The sequence below is a fragment of the Cebus imitator genome, unplaced genomic scaffold (assembly GCF_001604975.1).
Source record: "Cebus imitator isolate Cc_AM_T3 unplaced genomic scaffold, Cebus_imitator-1.0 Scaffold110, whole genome shotgun sequence".
In the NCBI taxonomy this organism is placed as follows: domain Eukaryota; kingdom Metazoa; phylum Chordata; class Mammalia; order Primates; family Cebidae; genus Cebus; species Cebus imitator.
The window spans coordinates 4,321,950-4,345,164 of NW_016107425.1; the positions used below are offsets into that span (position 1 = coordinate 4,321,950).

At 39.7% G+C, this 23,215-nt stretch overlaps 1 protein-coding gene across 1 annotated transcript in view; it reads right to left on the reverse strand.

Moving 5' to 3' along the window:
• Positions 1 to 9,729: 9,729 nt before the first annotated feature.
• CIR1 (corepressor interacting with RBPJ, CIR1) overlaps positions 9,730 to 23,215 on the reverse strand; it is a 46,697-nt gene continuing 33,211 nt past the window's right edge. Inside the window, exons 8-10 of the mRNA XM_017538252.2 lie at positions 13,093 to 13,199; positions 12,153 to 12,238; positions 9,730 to 10,726 (exon numbers count right to left, since the gene is read on the reverse strand). Of these exons, the coding sequence (XP_017393741.1) occupies positions 10,108 to 10,726; positions 12,153 to 12,238; positions 13,093 to 13,199 (812 nt within the window). The 3' untranslated portion in view covers positions 9,730 to 10,107. The remainder of the gene's footprint in view (positions 10,727 to 12,152; positions 12,239 to 13,092; positions 13,200 to 23,215) is intronic.

Below are 23,215 nucleotides of genomic sequence, written 5' to 3' on the forward strand. Positions count from 1 at the left end.
TTTGGTGAATCCCTGAAATTCAGGGAGTTTTTTTTTTTAATTTTCTGATGCACTTTGTGAAAGTCAGTATATATGTAAAAGATATTTAAAATGTTGAGTTATCATTTCACTCACAAATACGTAAGTTAAGGTCATCTAAAGAAATTAAATGCGTTTATCTGTATGAAGAAAATCTTGACATCATATTTTCATTTTGGTATTATTAAAGGACTCTGCACAATACAGTTCCTTTTTTTAAAATCCTGTTTCCCCCTCAATAACCTTTTCGTGGGTCGATTTTTTTGGTTTTTGTTTTTGTTTTTTGGTTGGGAAAAAATTTCCTTAATGTTAGTTGTAGGTAATGTAAAGTTTATGTGGTTACAAAAGCCATACTTCATATACGTTTTTGAGAAGTCAAAATTATTTATTTGTATATCAACAGTGTAAATTAAATTGGGTTATAAGGACGTGTAGTTCTATTACTTAATGTGAAGGCTCTCAAAAGGTGACATTTTAAAATTCTGGATCGCCTAAATGCAAAGGTCCTTGGCAGCTTTAACTGGGGAGGTGCCTAAATCTCTGGGAGGGGTCAGAGAAAACTGGTGGTTTTGCTTGTTTTTAAAAAGTGATTTAAAAACAATCTGTGAAAGGAAAACGCTTTTTAAGAAGAAGTCTTTTAGTTCCCAAGGCCCTGTATGTTGGGAAGCAACTCAAGGGAATAAATCGCTAGAGTCAATACCCCGGAAAAGACATTTCATGCCTAAATGAAAATCTTGTTAAATGTTATTAATTTTGACTTAGAGCACACAGCAGCCCCCTGTGCCTTGTATTCCCTTATTAGGGATTCATGTCTTATCAAATATCTAATTAATCTCCTAGACATCATTTGTTCTGGCCAACTTTATCTCAGCTGGTCCGCGGGGAAAACTCCAAATATTCTCTGTGACAAAGCTCCCTTGAAGATCTTTTTAATTGTCTAAATTAACTGCACCAAATTTGCATGTCAAACGGTAAAGGGCAACCTGAGATAAAATGTAAACGTTTTAAAAGCCCCCAAACTAAGCACTTGATTTGATAACTAGGCTTTTTAATGTTATGGAAGACAACTGCTCCTTTCCTTTTCAAAGACGGCTGATCTATGCAAATAGTGAATTGGAAATGCCTAGGTCCCCGCGCCGTCAAATGGCCCTCGCAGGTTATTTGAATATCAGTGGCGCTGCTTCTGAAAAGGTTCAAGGATGCTCTCTGACTTCTTTGTGATTACTCAGTGCGGCGTCTTATTCTGAAGAAAAAAACTCAGGAATAATTAAAGGCTGGGATCAGGCCTGGGAACACATTTGGGACAGGAATCTCATTTAGACAGTCTCTTTCAAAATAAGGCACAGTTAAATTGACCAGAAGGCAATTATTGAAATGAAAATTATTTTCACTCTCTTTGTCTTCTGACCACCAACTTAACAGCCCCAGTTTAAAAGAGGGAGAGACAAAAAGAAAATTGGTAAATGAGATAATTTCGCAATTAAAAAAAAATGTTAATTTAGAAAATAAAGTACATATTTACAGAATAAAAATATTTCTAAAAGACTTCCCACACAAGAGGAAATACGAGCGAAGTCAGCACCAACATTATTTTTTTTCCATTTTTAATGACTGTCCGCCTTGGGAATTTGAACGAAAGTTTTGATTTTTAGGAAAGAAAAAATAAATTCTTGTTATTAACAATCAGCAAAGTGTTTTCTCGGAAGCTGTTCTGAAACACCAAGTCGCAAAGTAGCGATAAAACAGAACGAAGGTTCCCAGCAGGGAGTTTGCAGCATGACATTCGAGGGTCTCTTCCTCCTCCTTGCGCACGGTGCAGCCAGGCTGCCCCGCTCTTCTTCCTCGAGTTTTTCACTTTAGCCATTTTCTCTACCGGCCCATGCTGTTTATAACCGGGAGCCCCCCACTCCCCACGCGCCTCTGGTTGGGGGATGGTCTTCTGGAGAACCGGCTGGCAGCGGCGCGTTTTCTGGAGGGGCTTCGGGCCGGGGCGCTGGAGCCCAGAGGGTGCCTGGCGCGTTTGGGGGCCGCGGGCTGGCGGCGCGGAGTAGAGGGTGTGGTGGGTCTCCCGAGGAACGCGGGCGCCGGGGCGTCGGGCTCAGGCAGCTTTGTTTCTTGTTGATAATAAAGGCAGATCAAAGGGCCCGGCCGTGCAGGTCCCGCTGGCCGCGCGGCTCCCTCCGCAGGCCAGTGATCAAGGCCTGTGCGCTCTGCCTCTGCCCTGCGGGTCAGCGGACGTCCATCACCCAGGCTCCTGGGAGTGGCGGGCGGTAGCCCCGGCCAGAGCGTCCAGCCGGGAGACAGCAGTGCGCAGAACCTGAGCTCGGAGGGAGTGGGGCCCCGGTGGCCCGGCTGAAGCCAACCGGCGAAAACAGGGCCCAGGCCTCCTGCCCGCCCTCCCCGCAGCCCTAGGCGCCCCTGGGGGCGCGGGGAACCTTGACCTGAAAGGGTGTAGACCGGCCGGCCGGGGATAACCAAATTGGAGACAGCGCGCGTGGGAGGAGAGAGCCCCCGAACTAGAACACAAGTTCGGTTCCCAACTGCGGTGGGATCCCGCCTCCCCAGGGCCACCTCGGGGCCCCGGCGGCCTGGGCCTCCCCGGCTCAGGGGCCAGGAGGAGCCGGAGGTGGCGGCCAGGGACCCAAGGGCAGAGGTGGGCAGCGGCCTGGAGGTCGGTGGGGTGGGGGCCGCGGCCTGGGGGTGCAGAGTCCCGCCCAGGCCAGAGTGAGAGCAGTGCGATTTCGAGTCCCCGGGTTTCCCCGGTGTTTCCTGTCCCGTAGCTTCCAGCGCATCAGAGAAACGAAAACCAAATTTTCCTCGGCCCAGCGCCCACCCAGCCACGATCCGCACCATCCTCTGGCGTTTCCTTTTCTGACGCCAGTTTTCTCCCCGTGGACTGAATTGGATTCTACCTGATGAGGAAAAAGAAAAAGAAAAGAGAGATTTTCTTTCTTCGAGGGGGAAACATTATTTTGACGAGATTAGACTGTGCACCTGAATGGCGCGTCTGGACCTTCGTCAAATCGTTACAAGTCGTGTAAAATTGAATTTCTTTTTATTCAGATGGAAACTTTATTTATTTTAACTCTAATCTTATTTGCATCTATTATCTGTATTCACCAAGGCTCTCTTCCACTACAAAAATGCAGATGAAGTAAATCTCACATAAATCCCGCCCATTTGTGTAATTGGTATACTAAGTGTTTATTTTAAGTGAGAATAATTTAGCTACAAATTTTCTTAAGGAATAACATTCTTAACACATTAAAAAAACTGAAAACTCTGATTTGCTTTTATGTTTGACAGTAGCTCTTGATTCCCATAAGAGGAGCTTGGCGAGTGCGGCTCGCTGGCGCCATCTAGAGCTCCCAGGCGGAAAGGCAGCCGCCTGCCCGGCTCGCGGCTGTCAGCGCGGGGAGACCAGCTTTTTGCCTCGAGCAGCAGCAACCCAGCGGATCCTGCGAAGAAACGCCAGGGTTTGCGTTCCGGCGGGGAACGAGCCCTGTTCTTGAGGGTGGGGAACGCTGCTTAGCAGTGGCTTCTGGGCAAGAGGGTCATTTCTGGAACGTGCTAACTGAAAATCGGAACAAAACAAAATAACGACCGCTTGGCCCTGGTCTTAGAATTGTCGCATTTAACATCCTTTTCGAGGCAACTTCAGGGGCTTCCAACTTAGAGTTGAGAACCCTGAGCGCTGTCGGCGGCAACGTGGACCCCAGGATGTGGGGACCCAGCTGTAGGCTCAGACTCCCATGACCCTGCATCCGCGGCTCCAGTCCCGCAAGGCCCGCGTGGACCATCCAGGGCCGGCTGGAACCAGGCCGATGCCAACAGGCCACCAAACCATCCCACTCCACCACCCTTGTACAATCAGGGAAGGCAAGGGACCCGTGGCTTTCGCAGCTGGAACCCGAGGCGGGCCGGAGTAGCCTTCTGCCTCGCCTTCGTCCTCCCGCCGCCACCCCAGCCCGAGGGGGGTGCGGGGGCGGCTAGGCAGGCAGGAGCCCGGCCAGGCTAACAGGGCCTCCAAGGGCGGCGAGAAGCCCCCAAGCCCTCCTCCCCAGGCCTCCCCGAAGGGTGCGCACACCATCCCGGAGCAAACCAACCCCTTTTGTCCTCACCATTTCCCTTTGAAACCCAAATATGAGATCGGGTAACCGTTGGGGGTGTTGGCCAATTTTCTCTCCTCTGAGTGCATTGCCCTCCCCCCGCCACTCCTTTCCCTCCTCTTCGCAGTCCACGACCTCCCACACCCCAGCCGGTCCTCAGACTGCTTGGAGTGACTTCCTTCTCCTTTTTTGTGTCCTCCACCCCCCAGCGCGTATTTATTGTATTTTAATTTAAAAAGCGACACCTTCAAACCCTGCGCCAGAGGCGGCGGAGGCGCCGTAGCCCGCAGCAGGGAGAGCCCAGCCAAGGCGCCTGGGCGCCGGGATCCCTGAACTCGCGCGGGGGAGACGCAGTGCGTTTCTGGGGACTCGCAGCCACCTTTGCGGCGGGTAACTCGGCTGGGTTTGTATTTGCTGTTTTAATACAAACCCCGCCGCACTGCCTATTTCAAAGATGTGCTAATTACTACTTGGATAGCAGGGCGCAAAGTCCTTGTCCATTTCCCAGTACAAAGTAGGTTGCTAGAAAATTTGAAATTGCCTTTCAGCCTAAAGCTGCCTTACCTGAATGTCATAATTACAGTAATTATGTACATCCAAATTACATGCTAATTAAATTAGAATCAAATCGTTCTAAATCGAAATCAAATGAGGTAGTGAAGAATTAATCAATGACAACATAAATAGAGAGCTTCCTTCAGAGATATTTATTGTAACGATACAAGGAGGAATTTGATCTGAAAAAGTCACCTGTTTGTTTATTTTCAAATTAGTAATCAGTTATTATCCCTTCTCCATAATTTTAACCGTTCAGTGTTATTTACCCCCCACCCTTCCCAGACGCTGGAGTGTATAGAAATATGTATGAGGTAAATACATACAGACATGCCTCCTCCATATATTGTTGATATAAATATAGACTGTGTGTTTGCAACTCCAGTTAAGGAAAAGGTTTCAGAATGTCTCTGGGGACACGTCCCTTCAGGGACCGCTGTCGAGGACCCGGAAAACCACAGCCCCTAAAAGTTCTAGATTTTCCAAGACCCCTACACTGTCTTCCTTTAGAAATCCATATCGGGGATTTTGCATTGTTTTGCAGGCAAATAACCATTCCTGGGTAATTTGTTTATTTATAAAGGAAATGCAAAGTGGGAGGGTGTCTCCCCCAGTCCGTACTCTGCTTGCGGATTGCTGACAAAAGTTATCTTCCTGTTTGTCCCAGGAGCTTCGTAAAGCGCCCTCTTCACCTGTGGAGCCGGAGCTGCTAGAACAATTCGCTCTCATTGCTAACTGCTGGAGGCGAATCCGCCTCCCGACCCGCCCGGGGGAACCGCGCCAGAGGCCCGGCAAGCTTAGGCGGTGACTGGCAAGGCCCTCGGTGGGCGAGCCCCGGGCGGAAAGGCCTGGGAATTGCTTCATGGGGGTGGCTTGGGCCAATGGGGGCCGGGGGAGCCGCGCAGAGGGCCGGCCCCTACCCTTCCCCGCCGCACCTTGTGGGTCGGGTGTCAGGCGGCCTCCTGGCGGGCGGGGAGGCGCCTCTGCTAGGAAGGGTGTGCGCCCCCTCATCCTCGGCCTCCCCATTTGGGTTTGGGGTGTGTTCGCAAGGTTACCAGACGCGCATCCAGAAGGAAAGCACCAGAGCACGCAGGGGGGGCGTCGCCTCGGATGGGAAGGGGCGACTCCAGCCAGAATTCATCCCGTCACCCTACTCCACCCCCTTCCGGCTTCCTTTAGGTTTAGGGCGACGTCCTCCTGCTGTAAGAGGAAGGAAGCCCCGCTCTGTGAGCCCCGGAGCCCTCGGACCTCCACTTCTGTCCACCCCCTCGCGAAGCCCTTCAAGCCGGAGGGCCTGGGGAAACGCGGCTCCGGGGCAGGTCGAGCCGGAGGGTGCGTTTCTTTCCACTGCAGACAGCTCTCCGCGTTCATCCCGCACATCTTCATCATTACTGTCACATTCTGGGCATTCTGGGGGTGATGTGAAGTGTGGCGTGAAGGGAGGAGAAAGGGGGAAAGTGCTGAGGAGTTACCTCTTTTCCCGTCAGCAGGAACCGGGTTTTAGGAGCCTCAATCAGGTAGGAGAGCTCTCAGGGGCCCCCGCTTTCCCAAGCCTTAGACTTTCCCCGGTCTAACTTGTTCTCACAACTTTTTAAAGGTCTTTCTCCTTTTTGATCAGAGAATGCCCCCAAGGCCTCCAGGTATTGCATGTTTTTATCTCTTTTCAAGAAATGATAAGTATAGTAGAGGTTTTCTTTTTCAGAAAAGCTAAATAAGATTTTTAAATATCCTTCAGCTGCTGAATATTTTTAAAATATCTTTCAGCTGCTTCAGGCCTTAAAAACGCTGCTTTCTTCCTGGCCTTAGTCCGGGGTGTGGAGCTGCGGTCCTCCGGAGCAGCCTCCACCTGCCTCTTGGCCCAGTCGTCATTAGGTAAGGAGAAGAGTGAAATGGCTCAGGTGGATTTTGAACTCTTTGAGCTTCAATGCCAAAGCATACGAAATGTTCAGTGATTAAAACTGGGAAACGCCTGCTTCCAGCAGTGTGGAATGATTTGATTCACCACCAGCAAGCAGTCTCATGGAAGAACAGCAAGAAAGGTCTCTCCAAGCCTTTCAGATGAAAAGCTTTCTTAAGACTACAGCCCTCTGGTTCAAAACAAGATCTCCATTTTACAATGTAAGGTAAGTAGACCTGCCACTATGCTGCAGAAACCTCTGCCCATTTTGGCCTTTATTAAAATGAATTAGGACTAATTTACTACGGAGACGTTCAGATAAACAAGTTCCAACCTAGCAACTTGATCTTTCCTGGTTATTTATAAATCGACAGCACCTCCTACAGGAATTAATTTGCTAGTGTTATGTTAAATGTTAGGAGACTTCCCAGGGGGAGAAATGCCCGCAAAATGTGCCCTATGCCCTGTGCAGTTCCAGGTTCATGGATAAGTAAGAAATGTGTAGGTGTACCAAGATTTCTTTAAAGGAACTTCTCTATGAAGTGTAAGAATGACAAATTTCACCAGACTGGTTTTCTAAAAAATGTCCCCGGTGAGGACTTCTGTTTGGGTTCGTAAGTCATAGATTCATTAAATCTGGAGGATTCTTCTTGAGCTTTAGGTACTTAGAGGAATCTCTACACATACTAGACGTCCTTTTTATTATGAGGTTCATCTTAGAAGGTTCATCTCCTTGGTTTTTAGCTTACATTTCAAAAGCAAAAGTAGAATTGCCTAATATTTTTATTTAAAAAAATAACTTCCAATTATTTTCTCCATCATTAGGGTAGGTGGAACACATTAGCTGATGAGCCTCTTTAAACCTGTTTGTTATCATGGTATGATTTTGTGTGGAAAAATGCCTCTCTTCTAAGTTTACAAAGTTAGAATGCTAGTTCATTAGGGGTGTTGAGCAGCCTTGGGTAACCAAGGCTGAACACCAAACAGAAAATCAACATCTTCCATAACTACATGGAATTATTTTTTTCCTCAGAATTAGATGGGTAAAAATATTGGGGCTTTTGGCAGTACTGTATAGTTTCTCAATCCTAACAATAAGGATAATTAAATCAGAGACTAAAAAAATTCTCCCAGCCACTTTATAAAGTTAACAGTGGACTACATTGGCCAAGCATGGTGGCTCATGCCTATGATCCCAGCAATTTGGGAGGCTGAGGCAGGCGAATTGCTTGAGCTCAGGAGTTCAAGACCAGCCTGAGCAACGTAGCAAGACCTCATCTGTGGTAAGAAAAAAAAAAAAAAAAAAAAAGTGCACCACGTTTTGTGAGTCAAATGAAAGAAGTATAAGAAATAACATTTAATTCATTTTAAATTACAGGATGCGTTTCAGCATTTCTCTTCATGAACACTATTGTCTCGGAAACCCTTTAAGGCAGTAAGTATTGCATAGGTTTTGACATTATAAAAAAATTATAAAGTCTAAAAAGGCATAAGGTAGAAAATAATCACTGCAACACTGATGAACTCAAGGTGTAAATTAGCAGTCTATCAATTTCAAATGCATGCTTTTTAAGTGAAAGGGATCTTTGAGGTGCGCTGTAAGTTAGTCAACAATACTGTGGAAGGTATTCAAGTTCCTCCCCTCTCCACCTTAAAAATCTAATCAAGGGTTGCTTACCCCTTCACTTTCTATTAGAGGACATTTGTTTTCTGCGTGTGCATGGACAAGGCAAAGATGTATACATCAGACTATGTGGAGTGGTTTACTTCTTTCAAATAGGAGTTATTTGCTCTCTTACAGAATTTATGAAATTGTGACTGCCAGTGATTAAAACCATCTAATATTTGTTTTGTATTAAATAGCAGATGTTTAAAAAAAAAAAAAAAAGAACACTGATAACAAAAATACTTGTGTCCAAGATGTGAAGGATGTTTTTTGGAGCTGCATGTTACTTATGACTTACACTAGTTCTTTCTGTAGTTTTCCCTTACCATATCCTTTGAAACACAAGGGAAAACTTGCAGCTAAATTTAAATATGCCTTATATACCTATACTGGTGAAATATATAAAAATCATTTGCATTGTTTCATTTGAAGTAAAATCTCCCCCCATCACCCCTCACTGGCAGAATCAACCAGGTGTGAAGTAAAATCTTTAATAGTTGTATGCCAGTAACAGAAGGGCCATTTGTGGAAGGCAGAACAGTCCCTCATAGATGTACATGTCCTAACCCCTGGAACCTGTGAATGTTACATTACACAGAAAAGGGGAATTAAAATTGCAGATAGAATTAACATTGATCTTAAAATTGGGAGATTATTGCATGATATTCAGGGGGCCTGATGTAATCACAAGGGTCCTTAAAATTGGAAGAAGGATGCCGAATGCCAAAGTGTCAGAATGATTAGATGTGAGAGGGACTTGACTCTTGTTAGCTTTGAAAATGGAGTAAGGGGGCCAGATGCCAAGAAATGCAGGCAGCGTCTAGAAGCTGTAACAGGCAAGCAAACATACTTTCCCCTTAAGCTTCCAGAAGAAACAATTCTACTAACACCTTGACTTTAGCCCAGTGAGACCCATGTCTCTAGACCTCTAGAACTATTAATACAGTTGGACTTTTCTTTTTCTGATATGGAGTCTTGCTCAGTTGCTCACACTGGAGTGCGGTGGCGCGACCTTGGCTCACCGCAGCTTCCGCCTCCACCTCCTGGGTTCAAGTGATTCTCCTCCCTCAGCCTCCCAAGTAGCTGAGACTGCCGGCAGATGCCACCACACCCAGCTAATTTTTTGTATTTTTAGTAGAGTTGGTGTTTCACCATTTTAGCCAGGCTGGTCTCGAACTCCTGACCTGAAGTGATCCACCCGCCTCAGCCTCCCGAAGGGTGGGATTACAGGTGTGAGCCACCGCGCCTGGCTCAGTTGGACTGTTTTAAGTTTGAGGTAATCTGTATGCCAGCATAGAAAACTAATATCCAAATGTAAATAGTTTATTCTATAGAAAAAACACCAAAAGGGGGCTTAAAAGTTTTAAAGATTAATCCATTGTTTAATTCATACTAGTGAATTTGAATGATTTTTACACTTTGCTTCAAGCAAATTCAAATCCTAGAATAACACATGTGAATTGAAAAAAATTAAATTATACCCATTCAATGTACTGTCATTCTTTTAATGATGTTTCAGAACAAAGAAAATGTCACAGAGTTAGATGCAGTTTTTATCTGGTATATGGCACAAGAAACAGTTACCAACAGAAAATATTTCTACATTCCCAAAATAGCTTACTTACAAATATTTGCAAAATTTGTTCTTATGGTACTCATGTAGTTTTGTGCTTGAATTGACAGTTTACAGAGATGAAAAATTAAAATTGAGGTTTTTTTATTAAAGACAATAGTACATAATTTAGCCCTTGCTAAAGGTATTCAATAAAAATGTGGAGATATTTTATTCCCAGGTAACTGTCACATACAGTCTTTATTCTCTTTCTCCTTCTGCTTCATTCTCTTTGTGTCACTTTAGCATGCTAATCTCCTGGGTGCTCTCTGTACATTTTTTCCCCTCTGTATACATCTATGCCATGGCTGCTGGTGTCATTTCTTCTACTTTGCTCTTCTGTGGGACTTCGCTGTGGCCATTTTCTTAACTCCCTTTGCTTATAACTACCAGGACTTCTGCTCCGGCTTCTCCTGCTCCTTTCATCCCTGCCGTGGCTTCTGCCGTTCCCCTCATTTCTTTCAGAGCCTCTCTTCTCTGGACTATGATTACGACTTCTGGACTTTTTGTCAGAATTGGAATGGCTCCGTTTGCTGTTCTCCCTAGACCTCTCGTGTTTTAAGAACCTGGGCTTTTCCTTGGCTTTCTCCTTGTTATGGTGACTGCTGGAAAGTTCTTCATGAAGTTTTCTCTTCTTAGACTTCTCTTCAGAATCACTGCTGTTCTGCCCTGAACACTTGCTTTTCTTTCTTTTCTTCCTTTCTATTTTTTTTTCTTTATTGTCACTCTCACTACTGCTTTCTGAAGTCTCAGTAGAGGAAGAGGAAGAGGAGGATTTATGTTTTTTGTGTTTACTTCTGCTCTTCTGAAGCTTTTTCTTCTTTTTTCTATCTTTTTTCTTTTTTTTCTTCTCCAGTCGATCTAATTTCCTGTAATTGGGAAATAAATGTAACAGATTGTGAAAAATAGTTATTTCATCAACTGTAAGTTATGAACAAATAATATATTTTCTTAGATGTTATTAAAAATGGTATCCATGGCCGGGCACAGTGACTCACATCTGTAATCCCAGCACTTTGGGAGGCCGAGGTGGGTGGATCACGAGGTCAAGAGTTCGAGACTAGCCTGACCAACTTGGAGAAACCCCCGTCTCTACTAAAAATACGAAAATTAGCCGGGCATGCACCTGTAATCCCAGCTACTCAGGAGGCTGAGGCAGGAGAATTGCTTGAACCTGGGAGGCGGAGGTTGCAGTGAGCCGAGATCGTGCCCCTGCACTCTAGCCTGACTGACAGAGTGAGACACTGTCTCAAAAAAAAAAAAAAAAGGTATCCATATATGAACTCATTATTTACTAAATGATGACTAATTTTCTTCCTTTAAAATTATTCAAGGCATTTATACATTAAATTAAAAAAATAAATGCATTAGCCAATTTTCTGACTATACTTCAATAGTAATGACTACTATTTTGTTAAATTCTTACTGAGTTAGAACTTGAAATTATTAAGCACTCTAAATGGTCATCCTTATCTAAAGAAACCTGTGAAAGGTGTATAACCTTTCACACCTTTCAGCTGGATGTACTATAAAAGCAAATATATAACTATAATCGGATGAAAAATTAATTTTATGTACTATTTTACAGTATATAAATATTAAACATTACATTATCAAAATTCCAGAGAATATTCTCCAGAAATTAAGAGTACACATTAAACTTTTGAAATATTGGTTTTTTAAAATAATATAGTCAATACTTTAACAATTGTTTTATAAATAATTAGGACAATTCTATTAAAATGTTCTGAATTTCTAAACTTGTTTATATGTTTGAGTTACTCTGAAAATAAGTCTCTAGGTTCTGTCTAGCGATTCTCAAAACACTACATACTGAAAACATCATGAGCTCCCTCTATTGGACTCAGCAGACATTTCTTGGATTCTTTAATTCGGAGGTAGTCTGTTGAACAAAATTCACGTTTACCTTAAATTTAAGCATTCTTTCTGCATTTCTCATAAAATTTTACAGAACATTAGAAAAAGGCCAAAAACGTTTTCTAAGAACAAATTGTTTGCTAAGATACATACAAATCTCTTTTGAAAAGTAAAAGCTACAAATTAAACGTTCTGAAAAGCGCAATAGTTTTGTGGTATAATATGAGTATACAATCTTACACTGATTTCCATGTTACTGAAAAGAAAGAAAACTGTATTAGCTATGAGTGAAGAATAAATCAATAAATGTGATGCATTTATTGATCCTTCAGGAGCTTTTAGGATCACAGTTGAATACGATACTGAGATAAAACATAAGGAAAAAATAAATCTATTAAATATATACTTTTAAATTACCTGAGAAGTTTCTGTTTTTGTTTCGTTGTTAGTGACTTTAAAAATTCAACTTCTGGATCTTCTTCACCCTCACTTGCAACATACTCCTGAGTCAACAAAGACATCATTAAATTGCTAGATTTCACGAAAGGTCGTTATCAGATAGGAAAGAAAAGATTTATAAATAAGATTTGTAACAGGGACACACTGTAGATGAATATGATGTTTCAGATTGGAAAATGGGAGGGAATTAGAAACTTTTTGTAGTCTACTTGCCAAAGTGGATCGTAAGGCACTAAGGGGTTAACATGACTGCTTTGCCAGCATTAGGAAACTTTTCCAGGAAAAGGATGACAGACAAACACAGATAAAATGTTTACAGCATGACTTCCATTTTCTATCTCTTGAATTTTAACACTTGTCAGTATAAATACTTTATTTTTAATTTAATGAAATATAAAAAACAGTTTTATAAAAAGGTCAAAATATCCACAATTTTAGCCTTTAGAATTTCAACGGCACATTATCAACTATATAATACAGCCCTTCAAACAATCATTTTTCTGGATCTATGTACAGTTTAATAAACTAAGTTTAAAATATTTTCTACAATTTTTAGGGGTTTGTTTTTACATACTTCTAACCACTGGTTCTATCTAATGTCATATCAGGGGTAAGTTAGCAGGAAGGAAAACCCAACAACCTCATTGCCAGTTCAGTTAGATATTTTATCCACATAAACTCAGAGGAATAGTTTCATTTATTAAAATATAGGTTTATAAACAATTTCTCATTTAGGTTAAAATAATGAAGCAAAATCAAAATACATTTTGGGCATTTTCTTTGCTTTATCTTACTTTCCTATGGATATATGCATATTGGAAAACATTAAGTAGCAATTCACAAGCAATCACATTTAGATTTATAGACATTTTCAGCTTACTGATAAAAAGATCATTACCTGTGATGGATCATTTGCGGTCAAGTTTCTCCCCAGAACATTTCGTTTTAGTGCAAACCCACTGTTTCTCATCTCCGCTATTAGCTCCGAGGGGTGCATCGACGGCCCTGTTCACAAAAATCACAGTTTGAATGTATCATTTATATCTCTCTACCTTTTTCGGACTCCACAGTAGGAATGCAGTTGAAGCTTTGTTAAGTAAAATCACAGCTAAATCAACTCAATAATCTTCTGCTGAGCAAATAATCAGATATGATTTTCTAAAACAGCAGTCTGGAGATTCAGAATAGAAAATAATTGCATTTTTCTTTACGTGCAAGGGGAGTCTTCTTATGTAACTTTGTCATACTGAAAAAGATATATGTTATCTGCTTGGCAGTTTTTAGTACAAAAAGCAAAATATTATAATAAAAAACCACAATTAAACTTTTAGTATTCTCTCAGTAAGAGTTCATTTAAAAGATACATTTTTAAAGGTACATGAGAAATTTATTATCCGCATTTCCATTCAAAATTCCTCATCCTTATTTGTCAAATAACAATGCTGAATACATTGCCATGTGGTTGCTAAACACACACACACCATGGGTAACCATCAAATACTTTAATTAATCTTGCTTTTATTCCCAGATTTTGGAATTTTTAATTACTAGCTTGGGTTGGTAACAAGCAGTTTTAGGCTGGCTATTGGTGTGCATGTTTTATATTTTTTTTTTACCAGACATTACACTTCTATTTTTGCAAAATCTCAGACTAAAAAGTGACCTTTTTGGTCCCAAAATAGGGACTAACAATAAATTTTAAAATTTTTCAGCTGGGAGTCATGGCTGTAATGCCAGCATTTTGGGAGGCCAAAGTGAGAGGATCACTTGAGCCCAGGGGTTCAAGACCAGCTTGGCCAACATGGCAAAACCCTGTCTCTAAATAAATTAATACTTTTTTTAAAGGTTTGCTCCCTACCCTCAAACATAAGGTTTATTTAAGGTAGGAAAGACTCTTACCTCCTTTTGTATATTCCTGTTTCATTTTGTTTTCCCTGCAGGTAGCAAACTAATGACATTTCATGGCAGCTATTTAAAGTTGCCAGCCTAAATCACCTATACTGGCTTAAATGAACTACTCCAGCTGATGCATCTGCCATTTAAGGAAGAAAGAGACAGTTACTGCCAACAAGAAGTTCATAAGGGAGGGTAGGGGGATAGAAAAATACTCAGAAATGAATTCTCTAGTTTGTTGATTAAATACTTTGTCTATTTCTCTTTACTGCTTCATTGGTCTTTCCACTTATTTGCATGTTCACCTGCATGTTATCATGGAAAGCAAAAGGTGGTTCAAATTTGTTTACCTGTCAATAGGAGCTTTGGTTAAAAATTTGGTGAGAAAAACTCAGTTATAAGATAATATCTTTTACTGGATTTCCTGGCCTTTACCATTCTATTCATATTACCAAGAACAACTGGAAGTTTGCTCTAGGTATTAGGGAGATGATGGGGAAAAACTGTGTATTATTGGAGTATGGGGTAAGTTATTAATGATGTAATAATTTTAGGAAAAAAACCTTAGTTAAAAACACTATAAAGTGGCACCTATTAATATTTTATTTTAAAACAAGAGGGTTTTTAATTTTTCTTCTATACAAAATTTTTAATTCCTATTTATTACTTTAATGGTCCTTTATTCAGTTTGGTTGCTAATATTGATAATATAATCTTAAATAAAACAATTTGAAATATTAATACTGGTTACCTCTAAATGGCATAAAAGTGTTCATACAATTAAGAGCTTTAAACGAATAATAGAACATTCACTTTGGTGGCTTCTCAAATTTCACATGTAGGAACTTAATTATATAAAGTAGAAAATATCTCTTTTGAAGTGTCAAAACTACATTTTCTTGTCAACAATTTTATAATATGTCAAATGAATTCAGATAGCAAACTTGTTAAGAATTAGAATAAAAACCACTCCAATAAAGGGTCACAGAACTTGGCCATCATGATGAGAGATTATACTAATTTCATCAGTTTTCATCACAAGATGGGTAATTTTATTAAGATGTTATAGAAAACATGACTTCTTTACAATACTTCCAACTACTTCAAGAAAATGATCTATTTCCCCAGTATAGCAGATTATACAGACTATTAAACATTACTCTTCTAGCATTTATATTTTTCAAACACCCCCACTGAACTCTGTGTAGTATGTAAATTTAGCATACTTCCACACTGTATGACTGTAAATACAGTGCTTAGTGAAGTGCTTGACGAATAGTACTTAATAAAAAGGAACAACTATTATTTTTACCAATAGCTATTCAACTTTCTTATATATAAGAAATAAGTTTTAATATATATTAATATATTTTTTCTATAAATTTATAAATTTAGTATATATATTTTTATATATTAAAAAACATGTATTTTTTGGTAGAGATGGGGTTTTGCCATGTTGCCTAGGCTGGTCTTGAACTCCTGAACTCAAGACCTGCCTTGGTCTCCCAAAGTGCTGGGATTACAGGTGTGAGCCACTGCGCCTGGCCACTATCCAACTTTTATGACTATATTATGGTACTTTTCATAATTTAAAAAAATGCTTAGTAGTAATTCTCACAATCATCTTATTCACATATGTTTTTGTACTGAAACCTTCTCCTATCAACCAAAGTTCTGGGTTTAAAGTCCTAGGTTTAGGAGATGAGACAAGTCAGGTTTAATTAAGATATATTTAGCAAGCATCTTTATACTTTCACATTATTAAGACAGAGGCCATGTAGAGTTACATTGACAGAAATGACTCCAGCTCTTTTGAGAATTCAAAATTTAGTTGATATAACAGATTATTAGATATGCTGATAAAACAGATTATACAAGTATGTTCAAATGAAAAATAACTACTTTTATGTAGGGTGCCTTAATAATTTCAATTATAGCTGAAGTTGGATCTTAGACATTGTTTAGCTTATTCTTAAATTTGCTATGGTAGAATAATACTAGAGAATTCAGAAAGAGCACTTGTTCTAAAATGCAGATTTGTGAGGGTTCATTTCTGGATCATCTCAGCCAAGCCTTCACAGCATGAAAACCAATGTTCCAACTTAGAAAAGCAGGTCCACTGAAGAAACTGCTTTCAACACTCACTTATTTTACAAACTTTTCTTTGCTGAGAGATGGACAAGTGTCAAAATACCAACTGTGTATAGTTCCACGTTCTGATTGGATCCAGGCTATTCCCTATGGGAAAAATATGAAATCAGAGTCTCAGAAAAGAAAAAATTCCCAGAAGGTAAATTATGGCATATAGAATTATGTGTGTAAAGGGATTAATGTATTCACTAAGAATATTCACTTTTATAGAACAAAACCAATGAAAAGTAAAAAAAGAATGTCCTGTTATAAAATAGGCATTTTATCAAAGAATAATATATAAACTCAAAAGTTGTGGCTATGAGGAAATGCCATACAACTAGTATGGCAGTCCCAGGGGAATGCCACAAATGGCATAGGAGGGAGACTAAAGCTGAAGGCAGACACGTGTGTTTCACTGCAAACACTAGGTCCTTCTGCTCCATTCCAAGTTCATCATTCTTTTCAAATAATGGATTATCACCTACAATTTTATGGTATTAAGTAGGAGAAAAGGGGGCAGTAAGTTGTAGGTTAGGTAAGGCTGAATCAGAAATGCCTTTCCTGGCCAGGTGCAGTGGCCCATGCCGGTAGTCCCAGCACTTTGGGAGCCAGAGGCGGGTGGATTGCCGGAGGCCAGGAGTTCAATACCAATTTGGGCAACATGGTGAAACCCTGTCTCTACAAAATACAAAAATCAGCTGGCTGTGGTGGCACACATGCCTGTAGTCCCAGCTACTAGGGAGGCTGAGGTGGGAGGATCACTTCAACAGAGGAGGTTGAGGGTGTAGTGGGCTGTGATCTCGCCACTGTACTCCAGCCTGAGTAACAGAGTGAGACCCTGTAAAAGAGAGAGAGAGAGAAATGTCGAGAAACAGAGTGAGACACAGAAAGAAAGGAAAGAAAAGAAAGAAAAAAGAAAAGGAAAGAAAAAAAAGAAAAAAGAAAAGAAAAACCTTTCTCTCCGTCTCTCAAATTTAATACAGCATATACTTAACTTACAGCACGCCACTGTTGGCTGAAACTAAATTGCTACCCTAAAGTGAATATGGTTTTGCTTCCTATTACAATTACAATGATGATCTATTTTTTTCCATTCTCATCGTGTGTGTGTGTGTGTGTGTGATTTAACTTTATACTATGGAAGACCGCAAACCTACATCATACAACTTTAACAATTAACAATATTTTACCATTCTTGTCTTATCTATTACTTCCAAATTTCTTTCTTTCTTCATAGAGTATTTTAAATAAAATCTCAGCTATTATTTTAGTATAAATCACTAACAAATAAAAACTAATTCTTAAAACCTCACAAACACCTTTAATATGCATATCAACATTGATAATTTTAAAATGGCATCGAATAGTCAACAATCAGATTGCTCCAGCTGTCTCAAAAGTATCTTTTTACCGTTGGTTTGTTCAGATTAGAATATAAACAAGGTCCAGATATTGCATTTGGTTTGTAGATCTCTTTTAATCTAAAACATTTACCTATCTTCCCTCCCTATTCCTTTGTTAAACTGGGTAGATGCCCCACATTCTGGATGGTGATGCCATTTAACCAGTTCTTCTAACTCTTGTATTTCCTATAAATTGGTAGTTAAGTCTAGAGGCTTATTATTAAATGATTTTGGTATTTTATACCACATACTTTGGGGGGAATGTATGGCAAGTTTTCTGAAGTTTGGATTCAGGAAAATGACAGCTGAAAATACATTTCTGGCTAATGAAAACACGTTTCTAGCTAAAGAAAAAGGAGGCCAAGACTATTATATGTTCTTGTAACCACTTTCCCAGGTATTTATTGCAGTTATACTAACTGTAGTATAACCGTTAAAAGTTGTTTTAAAATGAATCCCAAACATCACAAATGAAATATGATTATTTCCATGAAAGTATAATCTTCTGTCCCTTTTTCTTTCCTAAACTGACTATATCTAGTGAATAACCCAGTCCCTTTCACTAAAAGTAAAAAGGACAGTTAGATGCTACGTGATCAGGAGGAAGATCTGTATCTAATGGGACTTATCAAGAATTATATTTGATTCCTAATATTACCATACCTTTCTGCTTTTAAGAAAGCTTAAAGAAAGTTATCTTTTAAAAAGACTAAAAAAAGGGGCTCAGTAGGAACATGCAGCATAACACCCAGGAAAAAAGTGAACAAGGCTATTAATAAAGTGTGTGGGTGATTTTTATTTATATAGATGAGAATGTTTTATGTATGATTTTCTAAAGGTTATGCAAGAACCAACTGTACTGAATTGTAATAAAACTGCTCCATACTGGGAATTTTCCTGACACACTGCCAGTTCATCTTAGTGGAGGCTGGAAACAATAGCGTTTCTTATTGCCCTTATCCCAAGTTCATACAGAAGACAGCTAATTGATGTCTATTGAAACACAATGTAAAGGAAAAATTAAACATTTCATTTTAGTCTACGTGTCTGGAAAACACACAAAGGCAAAGAAATATGAAACTGTCCTTATCGTATGCTAGTAAAAAAAAAAAAAAATCACTGTTTATTAGAAACCTTGCCTACAGAATGAATATATTTTATTTTTATTTAGTTTTATTTATCTTTTTTTTAAGAGGGAGTCTCTCTAGCCCAGGTTGGAGTGCAATGGTGCCATCTCGGCTCACTGCAACTTTCACCTCCTAGGTTCAAGCAATTCTCCTGCCTCGGCCTCCCAAGTAGCTGGAATTACGGGTGCCGGCTACCACACCCAGCTAATTTTTGTATTTTAGTAGAGATGAGGTTTCATCATGTTGATCAGGCTGGTCTCGAACTCCTGACCTCAAATGATCCGCCCACCTCGGCCTCCCAAAGTGCTGGGATTACAGGTGTGAGCCATTGCGCTGGCCCAGAATGTATGTAAAGATATAGGACTTATATGTCATTACTTTTATTTTCAACTTAATTTATATGCAAATATTTTAGTTATGATACATCTGGCAATAATAGTTAATTCATAGCCCTAGAAGACTACAAAAAATCATTTGTGTTGTGATGAATGTGAAGTATTAAAGTTAGCATTATTATTATTATTATTTTTTTTTTGAGACAGAGTCTCAGTCTGTTGTCCAGGCTGGAGTGCAGTAGTACAGTCTCGGCTCACTGCAACCTGTGCCTCCCAGGTTCAAGCAATCCTCTCACATCAGCCTCCCAAGGAGCTGAGATTACAGGCACGTACCACCATGCCCAGCTAATCTTTGTATTTTTAGTAGAGATGGGATTTCACCATATTAACCAAGCTGGTCTCAAAATCCTGACCACAGGTGATCCACCTGCCTTGGCCTCCCAAAGTGCTGGGATTACAGGCGTGAGCCACTGAGCCCGGCCCAGAAGTTGGCATTATGTTTTAAATGACTTATGGGAATATGAATGCTCTTGAAAAGTTATGCATCCATGAGCCCCAAAAACTTGTTGAATCAAAGAAATGAGTTATGAAAGAGTACCTACTGTGTGATTTCACTTATATGAAGCTCAAGAACAAATACAGTGAATACACTGGATTAGAAATTAGAAAAATGGTTGTGGGAGGAGAAGGCAGCCTGGAAAAGGACAGAAGGGCATTTTCTAGGGTGATGACAAAGCTCTAGATCTTGTCAGGGATGTTGGTTACCTGGGCATATACATTTGTCAAATTCAAACTCTATGTTTAAGACCAGTGCATTTTACTTTTAAAAAATTACATGACATTTTAAATCTATCAACAGTGATTACTGAGTGACTATGGTACCGTAGACACTCATTATATCTATACGTTATCTATCTCTCTATGAGAAGACCTCTGCATAGGGAATTCAAACTTATATACATAACCCAAGCATGTAACATAGAAAATGGTTTTAAAAATTATAATATTGAGAGTTTATCATTTTACCTCCTTAGTACTTGAGAGAACTTGATTTTGCCTTCAAGTTTATATTTTGGGGAAAATTATTTCATAGGAAAGACAAACCGTAAATTTTTATTATACATTCAGAAGAGATTATAAATAGTAATGTTTAGAGTAGTTAGCAAAGCCTTTCCATTCACTCACTAAACCAGTTAGTGGAACATGAAAGTTTGTGTTAAATTCATTAAGTATGATTTGGGTAGAAGAATTAATATTTACTAGGTGGACTAAATTTCATTCATTCTCCTTTTCCCAGGTAATCACAAGCTAATTTCCTTTACTTGAAGCTGACAGACCTTGAGTAGATGAAATGATGGTAACAGAAAGAGTCATGTAAAAAAGAGCTGTTACTGTGATTGGAGAATCATAATACCCCTTTGAGATTATGGGAGGTGGAGCCTCCACTAGTACCTGCCTTTAACACCAAGCAGGGTCATTTACTGACAGAACAAGACTGCAATTAATTTGTTCAAGTCAACTAAATTTCAAGGAACAGCCACTCTAACAACAAATTTAATTACAAAATTATAATAATGTATATAAATAATTTGAAATGACTTAACCATTGGTAATACTTAAAATAGCCAAAATGTAAAGTGCTAATAAGGAGCATCATTTTGACCTTTGAAGCACTATGACTGGACAGGTTTTACTGAAATCTCTTGTTAATAGGCCAGTATTTCTTTTCAACTAACTAGCTTCCTCTTCCATAAAAAAAAAAAAAAAGAAAAAATTTAAACATCAAATCACCTACACGTTATCAAGGAGAGACTTATAATCAACTAAAGTCAAGTACAATAAACTACGATCAACTACATATTATAAAAGACGGAAACAGTCCCTAACTTCACTTCTTTGAGGTCACTTCTTTATTTACTAGATTCAATATTTGCCTATTTTAGGAGTTTAGCTTTAATGAAATTCTGGTAACACCAATGTTTTTCTGCAGTAGAATTACGTTGGAGGATTAAAAAGAAGTCTGCATTAGATGTAGGGCTATCAGGAGCTATCCTGTTAGGACTTGACCTCTTCAAGGAGTTGCCTAAGGAACTGTTCTGTAACAGATTCAGGTGGGGTGGCCAGAAGGGCAACTGAGTTTATCATCTTTCTTTTCTTTCTTTCTACAGGAAGTTCCTCTGGCATGCTTCTAGGTGTCTTTCTAGCAAAGGTTATGATCAGATCATTATTTTGGTAAATTTCTCAAATGTGTTCCCAAGCAACAAAAATGCCTTCAACATGAAAGGTTTATGAAAAGATGGAGGAGCAGCATGTGGGAGCGCTTGTTGCAGAAAACATCTATCAGCACCACGGCCTAGTGCAGCATTCTCCAAAAAAATTAAATCAGGAATTAGGAAAAATTAGGCAAGGAGAAGAACACTGATACACAAACAAATCTTTGCAGCAAGTGTAAAATAAGACTTCCTTAAACTGTTCATTTTCATTCAGTTAGAACACACTAAAAGCTATAGTGTAAACAAGATTGGATAGAAACATTTGAAACATTAAGTCTCTATCAGTATTTTAGCCATTTGTGGTGTGTCTGGGACTCAGACTTAAGCAATAATATATATATATATATATATATATATATATATATATATATTTTGTTTGTTTGTTTTTGTTTTTTTACACAACTGAGCAAACCTGCAGGAAGCAATTTATTTTTTTAAAAAAACAATTTGTATATGTCTAGTGTATCTGGTGACATTATTTTGATCTAGTGTATCCAGTGACATTATTTTGAATTTAAAATTTAATTTTATTCAAATCATGAAATTTACCATATTATCCTATCTACTCAGTACCAAATATTTGAAAAAATTAGCTAACTTAAAAAAAATTATGGCAGGGCTGGGCATTGTGGCTCATGCCTGTAATTCCAGCACTTTGGGAGGCCAAGGCCGGAGGAACATTTGAACCCAGGAGCTTGAGGCTAGCCTCTGCAACATAGTGAGTTTCTGTCTCTACAAAAAATTTTAAAATAAGCCAGGCATTGTGGTATGTGCCTGTGGTCCCAATTACTCTGAAGGTTAAGGTGGGAGGAGTGCTTGAGCCCAGGAAGTTGAGGCTGCAGTGAGCTGCGACTATGCCACTGCACTCCTGGGTGATGAAGTGAGACCTTGCTTCAAAAAAAAAAATTATGGCAAAGTAACTATAAATATATAATAACTTAAACTGAAAAATCAAAAACTCAATTAGTAAAATATAAAATAAATGTTAATAAATTTGGAATCAATGTTTATTCACTTTTTGTTGCTTTTATAACTTCTGGGGTTCAGTCCAATATAGAGAGCCTGAAAGTCCTCATAACAAGATAAAAGCTGAAAAAACAGAAAATTAAAAAAAATCTTAAATCTATCAGAGAATTGAGGTCGCAGGGAAAACCGCTGCCTTGAAAACTGGAGAGATAGGTAATACAGATTATTATAGCCTGCTGGAATCAGAAACTACTGCTGGAGCCAGCCACTGGTAGGAATACTTAGAGTAATTTGACGAATTGCTGGAGACTGATCAGGGACTAGCTTGACAGATAAAAGCTCCTACAGGCCCAACATGGTAGATCCCCTTTCATGAGTTTTACTTCCAGAATATCCACCAGGTTCTCACCATGAAGACCAAAGAACAATCTCCATGTGCTTCCCTTCCATCAGTGGAAAGTGAAAAGTAACCATTTTCAAGTATGCCCAGAGTATTTTGTTGTGCTTAACAAATGCTTACTCTCAAGGGAATCTATGTCACCACAGCCTAGCCTACATGGGAAAATAAAGCTGAGAAGCACATGTGAAGGTTACAGCCCACAGGCACAGGCTTATTGAAAGACTGAAACTCAATCAGAGAGTTAGAGAATGCTTCCCTTTCCCCCACATCTGACCACCACATCAGGATCATTCCTGTGTAATATCAGAGGATTACACATGAAAGATCTTCAAGGCTCAGACCCTTAATAATGAAAGAAGAGTCTTTTTTTTTTTTTTTTTTTTTTACGGAGTTTGTCTCGTTCTGTTGCCCAGGCTGGAGTGCAGTGGCACAATCTCTGCTCACTTTTACCTCTGCTTCCCAGGGTCAAGCGATTCTCCTACCTCAGCCTC